The sequence below is a fragment of the Ambystoma mexicanum genome, chromosome 14, assembly GCF_040938575.1.
Source record: "Ambystoma mexicanum isolate Mex_15411 chromosome 14, UKY_AmexF1_1, whole genome shotgun sequence".
Lineage (NCBI taxonomy): Eukaryota > Metazoa > Chordata > Amphibia > Caudata > Ambystomatidae > Ambystoma > Ambystoma mexicanum.
The window spans coordinates 104,571,345-104,587,460 of record NC_090940.1 but is presented as its reverse complement, the minus strand read 5'-3'; the positions used below and the strand labels follow the sequence as shown (position 1 = coordinate 104,587,460).

The window sequence follows — 16,116 nt, the reverse complement described above, 5'->3', positions numbered from 1 at the left end:
CTACTACAGCCTGACTAGTGCCTTTTTTCCCTACCTCCACTTCCCTTGACAACGGGCACAGTCGCACCCTCAGGAGTTCTGTTCCTGACTTCACAGTAATCTGTACTGGGGTCACATTTCTCAGTAACTCAACATCATGAGGATTAATGGCACGTGTTGCATGTCCTCCTCAAAAAATAGACTGGGTCACCACTGCCATCACGGGGCACTGTACCTTCCTATACTGCACCATGATATCACAGGGAATGAAGATTTCCAAAATGATCTCCCCAATTTGCTTGCTGACCTCAAATAACTCCTCATCAGTCATTTCCTTCAATTTTACTTTCGGGTGTACATATAGTACCGTGCACCACTCGCACCCGTCCCAATCTGTTCCAATCAGGACTACTCTTTTATCTGACGCTGCTAGTCCTTGCAAATCTAATGACAATATTGTCCCCGCCACCACCTCGGGTGGCAACATGGGTCGGAAAATAAAATCTGTGGACACTTGCCAAAATGTTGTCGCAATTTGAGGCACTGCTTTTGCTAGTATCTTGATGCCATAGACAAATATATCTGGGACCACAGGAACTCCACGGACTACTGATTCCCTTGCCATTGCATTGAGTATTACCATTGCCAGAGCTACACACATCCCCGGGGTGGAACACACGGTCCCTTGATCTGTGAATTATATAGTTCCATTTAGTTTACTGAGCAGATCCCTACCCAACAAGTTAATGGGGGAACTCTCTGAACATAACAAGGGGGCTCGTACTACCTTTCCTTCCACTTTTATATCCAGTTCTGTAGTGTATGGAACCATAGATATAGCCTCAGAGAATCCACAAATAGCCTATGATGAAAGGGAATGAGGTTTGAGTTGGAGTCACTTGTGACTGGCTTTAAAAGGGTCAGTTCAGGACTACCACGCTGCTGCAGTTGTGCCCTCCTCATTGTGGATTGCTTAAAGGAGGTCTGTCATCTTTATGGACCATGTTGTTGTGGCCCTGCCACCTCATTTGACTCTGCCAGCAGAACAAGAGTCCGGAACCAAGGCATAGCCAGACCCAGTCCCTACACCCACTACTGGGCCATCTCTGCAGTGGCCATCATCCATGGCAGTCTTCTCCAGAGCCTTTGACCCCTATCTTGTAGCTCATCGCCACCTTTAGGGTCTCAGGGCTGTACGTGCTGTCCAACTTAAAGACCCCCTTGACTCTGGCCACTTTCTTTGTTGTGCTGGTGGTCTACTTCTGCAACCATCCTTTCCCAGGACTTATTGAACCTGGGCCTGGATGTCTTCTAAACTTATGGGCGTCATCTACTTAGCTCCTGGGAGCCGGTAAGTAGTACTTAACTGAATTGCTATAATAACCGCAAGCTGATTGTTGGATTTGTCCCATTCCTCTGCATGGACAACACTGTCAGACATCTCTCAAACTACAAAAAAGTAAACTAAACTACTTCCCTTATATATTTAAAGGCTGCCTTTGGATATTTCAAGCACATTTACACCTGTAGCATGTTGCTAACAGTATTGTATCAGGTGCAGTTGTGTTACCATTGTTTCAAAGAGTCTGGTGTGTTCTGTGGGGACAGTATTGTTATTCTTTTCACATTAATTACCTAAGACTTAGTACTTAGCTTTCTGTAGATAACTGTTTTTGCACTACATGTACATAAAGAGTATATATTTTCATTAATTGCACTGTGTGTAGGGGGAGAAAGATCTATCAATCTGTATTTTATAAGGGCCCTCTCCCCTCCTGACCATGTTACCATTGTAAGTGTTTGGATTAATCTGGGGGAAGCCTGCACACCTACTATAAGCTGCTCTTCCTGAACTCCTCCATATTGGGGTTCCTAAAATTCTCCTAAGAGTACGCTCAGCAACTTAATTTAATAATTGGTGCCCCCCCCCCTTTTTGAGGGGTTGAAAATTAGAGGCGGACACAAAGTGTGAACTTTCTGAACATCAGCTATTTTATTAACAAAAACGGGTTTGGATGAAAGCCTAACTTTCCCTATCCTAACGTGAATGTCTCTTCATATGAAACTACAACTAAAGCAGGATGACCTTGTGTCCAAACTCAATCTAACCCTCACACTTAGATACACAATTAAACAGTGCAAGGTAAATGTTTAACATTTCAACTCGAATAGGTTCAACAAATCAAACATATAATATGGCATTTATAATGCGCCTGTACACAAGTGTTGTCACGACCCACACTCTGAAGACCCCCTGGCCAACTTATGGGCCAGGGAGAGTCTTGACTCCAGCCCCCACTAAACCCAAGAATTTGCAGCCTAGGCCTTCTTGCGGCCAGGCTCATGTTTGAATATGGACTTGTGCTTGGGAACTACTTTTCGTTAATGCCAGTCATGTGGAGGCATCCACATAACCTGGCTCCTTGAAGCCAGGCTTGCAGTATAGTGTTTTTGGGTGTAGTACCATGGGGAGTATTTTACCTGGACTTCTTTCTTGAAGCTATTTAAACCACACCCAAATGGACTGACACGCTTCGTGTTAGTTTGAATTTCTGCAACGTAACGCTCACCGTGTTCAGCTTCAGCCACGAACCTCGGAAGAACAGCAACTGCAAAAAAGGAAAAGACATCGTGAGAAAAGGTAGCAGCTTACCTGAAATTCATCGCCAGCCGTCGGCAGCTCTTCCGACCATCATCCTGGAACCAGCGCTCCTTTGGATTGACGGTCCTGTAAAAGAGAAGAAACAAGGCATTAGAAATTGTACAATTAACGAACTGTGCCGAAAGACTTACCTCACCAGCTGCTCCTCAATCAGCATCACTACGGGAATTCCATACTCCGGCCGAGTACCGCAACCTGTGGAGAGGAAAAGATAACAGGTTAGCAAAGGCACGGCATCTTAAGTGCAGCGTATAGCGCCTACTCACCGGATCAAGGCGTTCCAAAAACGCCCATACTTACCGGCGAAACACAGATTCCGCCTTGCCACATAATGGACTTCCGCGTACCTAAGCAAGAAAAAGACATTGTTTAAAACAGGTATGCAAGGACAGCAATATTCATAGCAATAAGACCTACCTGAAAGACTCAAGACGGGCCAGCATCAGTGAAGCAACTCGATCGCCATTGCCCACCAAGCACAATGCGCCCCTGCCAAGACAGCAGGACGGAGAACCCGCCAACATCTAAAACAAGGTGATGAGAAGTCCAGAAGGGTCGCAGACCTACAGGGAGGTGGGAGGCTGTTTACCCCGGTTGCCCAGTCCTGTACATAGCTTACCTGTATTCCAGGCAGAACTCTTCCGCTGGTCGCATCTGGGCATTGCAAGGAGGGACATCTGAACCCCAACTGCTGGGTGGCGCCCCCGTGCAACCAGGTGAGCGTAACAGAACGCGAAGCCTCCAAACTAAAATCCACCTGGGCGCCATGGAAACCTCAGAATTAGACCAGTTGGCCCAACTAATAGAACTGCGCGCCGAGGTTAATTCTGCCCGTCAGGAGACTAATGCTCTCCGAAGAGATTTAATAGTGACTAAGGAGCGCACTGAAGACATTAGCAGACAATACTTGCAATCACAAGCAGGCCAGACACCCCTACCGGGAAGCAACCCAACGATGCAGAATCCTACCCTGCCATCCACTTCTTCTGCTCCGGTGCAAATCATGCTTCCAGGAACAGTTCCTTTGGCCCCACCAGAGCGATTTACAGGTGATCCACGGAAATACGCCACATTCATGAATCAATGCTGCCTTCACTTTCTTTGCAGGCCAGGAGCATTTCCAAACGACCAGGCTCGGGTGGCCTTTGTAGTGTCATACCTGAGCGGTAGCGCAGCAGACTGGTCAGTTCCATTGGTGACACATGATGATCCTTTGTTACATGACTTTGGGGGATTTCAGAGGGAAATGGAGACACTTTTTGCTAGTCATACCCGAGAACAAGCAGTGGACAATGAACTCCTTTCCCTCCGACAGGGAAATCAGGACCTGTTAACGTACATTGCTACTTTCAACAGATTGGTCGCTGAAGCTAGGTGGCCTGAAAACAAAAGAACCACGTTGTTTCATCGGGGTTTACGAGGAGAATTAAAAGATGTTCTAGCTCAAGTAAGTAGTGGACCCTCCTCGAGACTGTTCAGAGTTCATAAACTTGGTTGTACAATTAGACCACCGGCTTCAAGACCGAAAAGCAGATTGCTCCAAAATGGATCCACGGGCGGTGTATGTTCGGTCTAGAGACAATGTAACTCATGCACAAGTAAGTCCTGCAGAGCCCATGCAACTTGGGGGAGTGCGACCCCCATTAACAAAACAAGAGCGAGATAAAAGAAGGCAACAACAACTGTGTCTGTATTGTGAAAAATCTGGGCACTTCCTGAAGGACTGCCCGGTGAAACCCCCTCGGAAGGTCGTTGGGGCCACGGAAAAAGACGAAGAGAAAGAATCTCAATCGGAAAACTACCCAGCTTGGCAAACGTAGAGGTCAGTTTGTCGAGTGAGGGAAAGGAGCCACCGACCTCACACTTTGCAAAACCAGTGATCTTGATCAATAACCAACGGTTGTCCAGAATGCATGCCATAGAGGCTTACATCGAGAGTGGGGCAGTCGGGAATTATATTGATCAAGATCTGGCCGCAGAGATGGGACTTCCCTTATGTTCCAAGCCGACTACAAATAAGGTGACTACAGTGGATGGGACTGAAATCGCTTCCGGACCCGTAACCCAATGCACAGCTGAGATAACATTGCTGTGCCAGGACGAGCATAGGGAACTCATTTCGTTCAACCTCATCAAGGCGCCTCAATTTCGGCTTACACTAGGGATGCCATGGTTAGTCGCCCATAATCCTTTGATTAACTGGCGAGCCAGGAAATTAACCTTCCCCAGTGACTGTTCTCCAGTGTGTTATTATCAAGAACAGAAGACTGCTTTCAGTAATTCTATGACTCCCGGAACTACGACATCTATCTTGGGTGTAACCAGTACTTTACCTGAGGAATACCGCGATTTCCAGGATGTATTCCAGAAGGACCAAGCCAATACCCTGCCGCCCTGCAGGCCCTATGACTGTCAAATCGACCTTGTTCCTGGTGCCCAAGTCCCCTGTGGAACAATCTATGCTCTGACTGAACCTGAAAATCTTCACCTGAAGTCCTATCTAGACCAGTACCTCGCAAACGGATTCATCCGTCCACCGAAGTCCCCGGCAGCCAGTCCTTTGTTCTTCGTGCCGAAAAAAAGAAGGGGACTTAAGGACCTGTATTGATTACCGCGCATTGAACGAGATCACGGTGAAGAACCGTTATCCTTTGCCACTTATTCCAAAATGCTGGACCAGGTCAAGGACGCTCAAATTTACACCAAATTGGATCTTCGGGGAGCATATCACCTGGTTTGGGTCAGAAGCGGCAACGAATGGAAAACCGCTTTCCGTACTAAATATGGGTTATTCGAATATCAAGTCATGCCATTTGGGTTATGCAACGCGCCGGCAGCATTCCAATACTTCATGAATGACGCCCTGAGAGAGTTAATTGATGTCTGCGCCCTAGTGTACATAGATGATATCCTGGTGTACTCAACTTCTAAACAAGACCATATCAAGCATGTCCGTTCAGTCCTCGCCAAGCTCCGTGAACATCGTTTATTTGCCAAGCTGGAAAAGTGCTTTTTTCATGTAACCGAAGTGGAGTTCCTAGGCTTCATCCTTACTCCCGGAGGCATCAGGATGGTCCTGCACAAGGTCGACGCCGTTCTGAAATGGCCATCACCGACGTCAATAAAGGGAGTACAAAGTATGTTAGGCTTTGCGAACTTTTATCTTCGGTTCATACCAGACTTCTCCCAAATCGTACACCCAATCACTGTGTTGTTACGAAAAAATAACAAGAAATTCACTTGGACCGAAAACGCAGAAAAAGCCTTTCAGGAACAAAAAAATTCACCTCAGCACCGATCTTACGACATCCACGTCCAGACCTCCCATATATCGTAGAAACTGACGCTTCCAGTATAGCAATGGGAGCTGTCCTCTCACAAAGAGATCACGAAACTGGCCAGCTACATCCAGTGGCCTTCTGGTCAATGAAGTTTTCACCTCCAGAAATTAATTACGCCATCACCGATAAAGAACTCTTGGCAATCAAATCCGCCTTCAAAGCTTGGCGACACTACCTTCTGGGAGCCAGACACACCATTACAGTTATTACTGACCACCGAAACCTGCAGTATCTTAAAACAGCAAAGGCCCAATATTCACGCCAGCTGCAATGGGCTCTCTTCTTCGCTGAATATGATTTTGTCATACCTTTTCGACCAGGCGTCAAGAATGGAAAAGCTGACGCACTTTCTTCTACTGGAACAGATGACTTGGTTTATACAGCCCCAGATCCAGTCCCCATCAGACCTGAAGACAAACTCTTAGGCCTGACTACAGCCTTAACCCACATGGAACTGAAAAAGGAAATTCAACAAAGCATGAATCCGGATACCCTCCTTGCATGGCAAGCGCAGGGAGAACAATATTCCATCCAAGACCGCTTACCCCTTTTTAAGGGCCGCCTATACATACCCACCAAGAACCTACAACAGCAAGTCATTTCAGGTTACCACAATTCCCTAATGAAGGGCACCCTGGAATCACCAAGACCTTAGCCAAGGTTAAACAGAACTTTTGGTGGCCTACCTGGCGAAGAGATATAATCCAATACATTCAGTCTTGTGGAGTCTGGGCACAAAACAAATCACAAAAACACAAACCATCTGGTCTTTTGAAACCTTTAGACATTCCTCCAGCACCATGGCACACCCTTTCCCTCGACTTCATCACAGATCTGCCTACCAGTCAAGGGTGTAACACCATCCTTGTAGTCGTAGACCTATTCTCAAAGATGGCCCACTTTATTCCACTCAAAGGCCTTCCATATGCATCCACTCTAGCCCAGGTATTTCCTGACAATATTGTTAAATTACATGGGTTCCCATCAGTCCTGATCTCCGATCGAGGTAGTCAGTTCATTTCCAACTTTTGGAGAAAGTGTTGTGCAATGGCGCAAATTGACGTCCGGCTATCCACTAGCCATCACCCCCAAACGGACGGTCAGACCGAAAGGACCAACCAGACCCTTGAGCAATACCTGCGGTGTATGTTGCATCACAAGCTGAGAGACTGGAAGGACTTACTGTGGATAGCTGAGTACGCATATAACTCCTTACATTCCAGTACTGGGCAAACACCTTTTTATACCTTATATGGTAGACACCCGCGTACCTCAGAATTGGATCTCCCAACCAATTTAGAAATGCCTGCGGTTAAAACCCTTCACACCAGCATCACTCAGGCTTTCAAAAAGGCCAGAGAACATCTAATTCACGCCAAGGCCAAGCAAAAACAATTTTCCGACCAACACAGGACGAAGGCCCCCGGTTATCAAGTAGGAGACAAGGTCTGGCTAGCCACCAAGTTTATACTCATCAAATTAACCCGGACCTTTCAACCCAGGTATTTGGGACCCTACACCATCAAGACGATTATCAGTCCAGCGGCCGTCAAGTTAGATTTACCATCCAATCTACGCATCCATCCGATATTTCATGTGTCCCTTTTAAAACCAATGCAACCTGGTACACGGATTGAAGCAGCACCGAAACCCATTCTTGTCGACAGAGAACTTGAATTTGAAGTTAAAGGCATACTGGATTCTATGTACTCAAGGGGGAGACTATACTATCTAATAGAGTGGAAAGGTTTTGGACCCCAAGATAGATCCTGGGAACCCTGTGAAAACGTTTACGCACCGCGTCTGATCAAAAGCTACCATCGAAACTTCCCAACTAAGCCTGGGCCGGACAGAAGGAACACCTTGAGAGGGGCCTTGGGGGGTTGGGGGGGGAGTGCTGTCACGACCCACACTCTGAAGACCCCCTAGCCAACCTATGGGCCAGTGAGAGTCTTGACTCCAGTCCCCACTAAACCCAAGAATTTGCAGCCTAGGCCTTCCTGGGGCCAATCCTGGCGCCTTTGGCGCCAGGCTCATGTTTGAATATGGACTTGTGCTTGGGAACTACTTTTCGTTAATGCCAGTCATGTGGAGGCATCCACATAACCTGGCTCATTGAAACCAGGCTTGCAGTGTAGTGTTTTTGGGTGTGGTACCATGGGGACTATTTTACCTGGACTTCTTTCTTGAAGCTATTTAAACCACACCTAAATGGACTGACACGCTTCGCGTTAGTTTGCATTTCTGCAACGTAACGCTCACCGTGTTCAGCTTCAGCCACAAACCTCGGAAGAACAGCACCTGTAAAAAAGGAAAAGACATCGTGAGAAAAGGCAGCAGCTTACCTGAACTTCATCGCCAGCGGTCCGCAGCTCTTCCGACCATCATCCTGGAACCAGCGCTCCTTCGGATCGACGGACCTGTAAAATAGAAGAAACAAGGCATTAGACATTGTACAATTAAGAACCGTGCCGAAAGGCTTACCTCACCAGCCGCTCCTCAATCAGCATCACTACGGGAATTCCATACTCTGGCCGAGTACATCGACCTGTGGAGAGGAAAAGGTAACAGGTTAGCAAAGGCAAGGCATCTTAAGCGCAGCGTATAGCGCCTACTCACTGCATCAAGGCGCTCCAAAAACGCCCATACTTACCGGCGAAACACAGATTCCGCCTTGTCACATAATGGACTTCCGCGTACCTAAGGAAGAAAGACATTGTTTAAAACAGGCATGCAAGGACAGCAATATTCATAGCAATAAGACCTACCTGAAAGACTGAAGACGGGCCAGCATCAGTGAAGCAACTCGATCGCCATTGCCCAACAAGCACAACGCAGCCCTGCCAAGACAGCAGGACGGAGAACCCGCCAACATCTAAAACAAGGTGAGGAAAAGTCCAGAAGGGTCGCAGACCTACAGGTAGGTGGGAGGCCATTTACCCCGGTTGCTCAGTCCTGAACATAGCTTACCTGTATTCCAGGCAGAACTCTTCCGCTGGTCGCATGTAGGCATCGCAAGGAGGGACATCTGAACCCCAACTGCTGGGTGGCGCCCCCGTAGAACCAGGTGAGCGTAACAGGTGTTTCTTCAACCAAACAATACTTATAACCAGCAGGTGGTTTCCTTTCCCTGGATTATTTCAAGTAAACAGTTCACAATGTTCTATGTCAAGATCAGTCTGTTAAAGGCATTACCAATGTCTCTTTTACTAAATACTCTCCGCAGGATGATAAAAACAAATGTTGCTTCCACAAGACTTATTGGAAAGAGGAAGTCTCTCCTAGTTTCTTGGAATGGTAAAACAAAATGTCCTTTACACAATGCTGGTTGGAATAATGCAACGGCAAGTCTTTACTACTTTTCAGGATGGCAGAACAAATGTCTCTTTCACAACAAAAGGCAATTCTTTTTTCAAAGTTTCTGGTTGACAAAATGTTCAATTAAAATAAGAACTTAATATGACCAAATCTCTCTTCAACCCACTAGTTCAAAGTGAGTTTCCTGGTACACTCTTTAGCCAGAAAACACTCAACTGAAAACTCTTGATATCCTAGTCTACTCTACTGCAAGGAATATCCCCCTTCTATCTCATAAAGATCCCTTTGGTTTACTTTCCTGTCAGGTATTTTTCTTTTCCAAAAGGTTCCACTGCTGGATACTCCTTCGATATTTCAATCTGTCTTGACAACACCTGTTCCAGGTTTCCCTCAACTGACATCTCATGTCAGGAGATCTGTACACATTTGGTCTCTTGATTTCTCTCACAATCTCTCTTGGCAATGTTGGTTCCAGGTTTCTCCCAACTGACCTCTTATTTCAGGAAAATTATACCATACGTGCACCAGTCGTTCTTTTGGCTTAGGCAATGCTGGACCCAGGTTTCCCTCAACTGATATCTCATGTCAGTTTCATGTAATACATGGAGAATTACACCATATTAGCATTTTCCTTTCAGTTCTATAGAATCTGTATTCAAAAGTACTTTGAAAATGCATTTTAGCATATTTGCACATCCCCAGGCCCCCCTACGCTGCTAGGCTGACTCAATGGTTCACATTGCGGCTGTTGAGATTTGCTTGCTAGGAGAGGCTAGCTTCCCGTTCTGGGCAGAGTCTCATTAGGTCTCTGCATCGGCTCTCCTGTCCTTCGCTGGCAAGACCAGCGCAGATCTGCAGGTCTGCGTCTCCTCACACAGCCCCGCTGTGCACTGTCTGCTTTCTCTCATCTGGAGTTCCTATACTCCAGTTCCGAACGCTGCCAACCTTCTAGCGAACGTCTCTCCACCTGGCCCTTTGTGGGATTTCCTCTGCCACCATTCACGCTTCCCGCTCCGCGCACTCTGCAGACTTCCTCCTGTCTCCTACTTTGTTCCACTTGCTGCAGGTGATTTGGAAATGTAGTGGTCCCACGCAGCTGATTAGGTTTATGACATCTAGACTGCACAGTGTTCTTAGGGTCACATTTCCTCCACATGAACTCCTTGTTCCTCTCCCTCGTCAAAGTACTAGAGGCTTTCTGGGACTTAGAGTCCAAAAAAGTTTAAATGGATTTTAAATCACATGGTTGAACAGTTGCAATAAAATTACAATCATCATAAACATCAGATGTGAAATTAGGGTTTCCGCCTCACAGAAAGGGGGAGAAGGCTGCTTCTCTCCTTTCGGGGCCATTACCTCCCCCGGTACCCATCTTCTCTCCCGTGATCCTCCCTCATGACACCACTCCCAAGGTCTGGTTCATGTAGTGGCAGCCTTTGCCTGGCCATGGAAGAGGAGACTACCACCGGGCAATCAGTGACGATTCCTTAGGATTCATCACACCCCGCAGTTATGAACTATTTATTAGCAGCTTGGTGGACAAGACTTAGTGCTCTATATAAAATGCATATTACTGGCCGTTCCCTGCGTAGCATAGACCGTTCTAGCAGATCTTAAATGTCAATATTGGTGGGTAATTCATAGAGTCATGTCTAACCCTCTACTTAAATATCGGAATTACCACTGATCGCTTCCAGGAAGGGGGCATAGGTCCCTGTGACTTAGTAATGGTCACTGAAAGGACTGAACGTATAGGTAGCAGTCTTCTTTTGAATTTGAAAGGCATATTTGTATCAGATGGAATGAGAGATATGTGTGGTATATGAACGGTATCTAAGTTCTACCGATTACACAGGTCTTCTTGATGTCTTTGTAGATGCATAATTGTCAACCTTGTTCCATTGCAGAGCCCCTGTGATGTATAGGATTGCATTGTAGCATAATTACAGCGGCTACTTTCCGTTTTAGCTTGTGAGGAGGCATTCTTCCTGCATTGTTTTGCTCTTTAGAGACTGCAACGTTGAGCCAGTAATTAAATGTTCATTGACACTGGAACCGCTGTGCCCTGTGTGAAGAGGAGTGGGGGGTGGAAAGAATTATTCCAAATGTGTGCGATAGTGGAAGGTGAAGGTGAACGCATAGAACCGTGGTTTCCGTTTGTTAACACGATAGCTGGTGCACTTTGCCATTTGGACAGCAGAGAGGGCAACCTAACACGAATGAATTGCATCAGCTGAGTGTGAAAACATACCTAAGCATTAAATATATATATATAATGTAACATGTGAGCATATTATATACGGGCATTAACCTTAAACATGCTATGATACTCCAAAATATATAAACTAGTCAGGCAGCAAAGCACATCGATGACTCCATCAAGATAGGTAGTGGCCTGCAGGCCGCTTGTCTCCAGTTACAGGCATGTACACATTTTCTTACAATTGATGTTTTTCGGTGCTGCTCGTTTCTTTAATTATTTATCTGATGTACTGTGTATAGAAGACATTTTAGAGATTGTTTTTAAATCCGAAAATAAATATCTGATTTGTATGCCTCTCTGCACCTCCCCACCTGGGTAGTTTTCATTAACTCACTTGTCTGCTGCACTTCTTCTCTGAGCCAAATTCTTTTGCCATGTGCTGCCCCTGCCTGGTCCCCTTTCCATTTCTCTGGGCTCCTCCTTACTTGGGCAATTTCCCTCCCTTGTTTAAGTTCCTTGACCCTGTACCCCCCCCCTCCCCGACTCCCCATTTCTCGCCTCTGTGCCCCTCACAATGCAGTCCCTATTCCTTGCCACTGTGACCATACCTTGTCACAGTACAAATCCCAGTAACATTATTTGTGATTTATATGGCCTAAAACTGCATCGGAAATTGTTACGCTGTAATCTCGGTTGCTGCACAGAGCATGTCATTTTGAGACAGGGCATTTGGCCTGTATTTGTAACAAACCAGTTTCTGCATGGTTTCATACAGTGACATTGCTGCACTTCCACCAGATACACTAGGACTGTGTAATACCCTATTTTTCATTACAAAACATTATCCCATTAATGTCTCTTTTGCTGGAACCGTAGTCCAGCTTTTAATCATAAATACTATTGACTGCTAGATATGGGTTGTGCAGGCTGGACTCATATTTTTTTTCTCCACCTTCTGTTCATGCTCTCCCACTTAATTATTTGTCTTTTTTCTTTTCTGCTACTTTTTCTGATCCCCCTCCCCCTTTTGATCTTTTTCCTGTCTCATTGTTTCACCTCCTTCATGAGGCAGTGATTCTGGCCTGCCCAGCTGCGTCTTCAAAAATCAATATAGTACAGTTGTGGCAGTCATTTTAATGTCAGTTTTCTAACTTGGAAGATAAACACAGAAGATAAATACATGAGTAGTTATGTTTATCTGTTCATGTGAGGGGAGTTGAGCAAGGTCACGCAACCACAGTCTCTACCACTATGGTTGGCTGTTGTGACCTTTGACTGTTGGGTAGGTGGAGCAGTGTAAGTTGTCACTATTGTGTGGAGTCATACCTGACAAGCAGGAGGCATTTACATGTTGCTTGCCCTTTATTTACAGGCCTCATGAAGGATGCTGCCAGACCTCTGTACTGGGTGCCGGACCATGAAATTGTACGCTGCCATAATTGTCAGAAGGAGTTCAACGTCAAGACTTCCAAGCACCACTGCCGAGCCTGCGGCCAGGGCTTCTGTGACGAGTGTTCATGTGACAGGAGGCCCGTCCCTTCCCGCGGCTGGGACCATCCAGTTCGTGTGTGCTTTAAATGCAATAAAAAGCCTGGTGACCTCTAACCCCAAGCTTCCTCTTCCGGCCACGTACAAGTTATTAGGTTCTCAGGGTTAGCAATAGCATCTCCCTTTCACCGTCAACCTGTGGAAGCAAGTGCATGCTTTTGACTTTTGAGCTCGGGCCTCCCACAGCACATCCTTCTTCGGTCATCTCATTGTGGAAAAGGGAGTGGTTATGGTTTTAAATATACAAAGCACCTTATATGGCTAACTTTTATTTTAAAGGAAAACGTCACCCCCTGTGGATTGTACGGATGTCGCTGCACCAGATTTGGAGAGTAGCGGGAGCACCATCTTTTACGACTGGATATGTCGGAATTCAAAGTGTTTGCAATGCAAATGATCCAAGAAGGTTCTCCCTCCGTGCATGTCATTGTCCTTTTCTTCTTTTAGTGCAACACAAGGATGCGTGCAATGTGTTTGTCACACAGAAGAACCATAGCGTATAGATGAATATACAGCACTTTGCATATTCCATGTACGAGAAGCGCAATCAGCCTTTCCGTTCAGTATCACGTGGACAGATGTCACCCAAGTTAAACTCATGTTTGCAAGGAGACCATGCTTAAAACATGGACATGCTGGTTTGATGCTTAAATCCTTTACATGCAAAGGTTATGGGATCTTGACATTTGGGAGTATTGTTTTCCATTGATTGCTGGGGATCTAGTCCATGTGAATGAGCTGTCTTTCGATATGCCAGACACAATGTTGGAGTGAGTGAAACAGGGTACGATGGATAACTTAGGCAGCTGTATCAGAGGACTGCTTTCAGAAGTCAAATCATTTGAAAGAATTGAAGTTGACCAGTTTATTTTTTTGTTAACCTAGTACTGCAAAGATCCTCGGCCATGTCTGCTTGGAGTGGACCTCGACGCAAGCCCACATACATTTCCAGTGAAATGCAAAGGCCTAACAAATTTGAAGTTGAAATATTTTCTGCTCAGCAGCGTCCAAAGCACAACCTGGTCACATTGGCCTTGAAGAAAAAAGAATGAGGTAAAACTCGACTCTTTTTTTCCAAACTGGGACAGTACAAGGGCAAGACACAGTAGACTGTTTGGAGCCGCACTGATTACATGAAGTTGTTACAGTTCTCAGGACCAAGGACTTTTATTACTGGCCATGGAAACGCCTGGGCCCAGCATAAGGCAAACCATAAACTACTGTCTAGGTATAAGATGCTGTCTGGATGAACCAGTGCTTTCCAAATCAGGCCATGTTCAGTATCCTGATTTCTCTTAATTTTAAAACCAGCCCAGTCAAGAGGAAACAGAAGAGCTATGGATTACACTAAGCAAAATAGCAATACACTACAGTGGGCGGAGTGTTGGGGAGAGCCCTTACTAAACTGCCTTGACACCCACTTGAGGAGTATGTAACAACTGCACTCACCCCTCTCATACTTTCCCGTTAAGATAGTTTGAATCCCATGCGAAGCATACGTGGAAAAGTTAAAGCAAAGTATACATGTTTGCCATCTTCGAACTGTGTGTCCATACATCACAATCCAGTTTCTAATTATGATAAAACTGATCAAAGATGCATTTCACATTTTCTGTGAAATATCGGTGTATGTGCAAAGAAGAAAGAGCAAACCTTTTTTCGTTTTCTGTTTAAGATAATGTTTTATTGTGGGGTTGTGATAAGGCTTCCAGAGGGCATTTGTGCACGCAGATGGCCGAGAGGAATTTCTCCGCAGGTGTTTGAGATCAGCCTTCTCAGAAGAGTGGAATGGGTCCCTTTCCATGTCATAGAGCTGAAATATTGATTGAAAATATTGCCTTTCCTTCATGTTTGCCGGCCCAATATTATTTTGAACTGACGGGCTGGGTTTTCTGTTTAAACTCCTGAGGAGGGATGCAGGGGAGCAAGTCACTGGGAAAGTAAGGGGAGTCCATGGGCCTGAATCACAGAAGCGTTTTATAATGGCACAATTCCATTAGAAAACACTCTGTGAATCAGGCCCTATGTGTTTTTCATACCACACTGGGAAAGTGGCAGAATAGATGGCTCTGCTGGTCCTTGTCTGTCATGCAATTCTATGTTCCCATATTTAAGTACAGGTGTATCACCTTTCAGCCAAGTTTTCAACATTAGCCCACTGCTGGCCATTTGCCACACGTCCGCTGGTGTTATTTTTGGAGTAGATGGCATACGGTTTGAAATCGAGGCAACGTCATAGAGACTGCGACTGTTGAAGGGGAGCGTCTGCAAAAAATAGCCATGTGCCCTTTCCCCAACCTTGAATGCACACCCATCACCAAATGAATTCTCGTGAGAAAAACAGCAGAAAGCGGTATGAATCCTTTTGGTGTTAGTCCAGTATATTTGAAGGATATGTATGCTTTTTGCAGTTCTTTTTTTATAGAGTACCTGATCAGATGATGTGATATTAGCAGTGTGTATGTTGTAACAATTTGTGAATTAGGTGCATGTAGCTTTCTCGCTGTGTTAATTAAAAACAAAACACACAATCCTTCTGATGACTTGACATTCCTTATATAAAATCAACGTATCCTCCTCAAGGCTCCTCCTCTCTGGCTTATTAATGTATTTCTGTAGATTGTGGTCTGTTTATCTGTGTCATCTTTTTTTAATTTTTTTTACCCAAGGAAGGACACATTGAAAATGATTGTATTGTAAATCTAAGCTATTTTCTACATATGTTTCCATGTTCTCTCCCATGCTTGGGCCACCTTTAGACTGTTTGAAAGCACTGTACCAAAAGAGAAGTGAGCAGTCAAGTTGGAAAAGAAGCCAGTCAAAGTAATTGTGAAAAGAAACATAGCCTGAGCAGTGAGCTAGACCTTGGCTAAGAAGCATGGTCAGAAAGGGACCAAGAGGTTCGAAGAGTTCAGGTCTAAAGTCAGAGGAAGAGATACATGCGTGGCCTGAGCAGTGAGCTAGACCTTGGCTAAGAAGCACGGTCAGAAAGGGACCAAGAGGTTCGAGGAGTTCATGTCTAAAGTCACAGGAAGAGATACATGCGTGGCCTGAGCAGTGAGCTA

The 16,116-nt window shown here is 45.6% G+C and overlaps 1 protein-coding gene across 2 annotated transcripts in view; it reads left to right on the top strand.

Moving 5' to 3' along the window:
* Positions 1–15,633, top strand: part of ZFYVE1 (zinc finger FYVE-type containing 1) — a 237,825-nt gene extending 222,192 nt beyond the window's left edge. For both annotated transcript variants that reach the window (XM_069638620.1, XM_069638621.1), the window contains one exon: positions 12,876–15,633. In XM_069638620.1, the coding sequence (XP_069494721.1) occupies positions 12,876–13,108 (233 nt within the window). In that variant the 3' untranslated portion in view covers positions 13,109–15,633. The remainder of the gene's footprint in view (positions 1–12,875) is intronic.
* Positions 15,634–16,116: the final 483 nt, after the last annotated feature.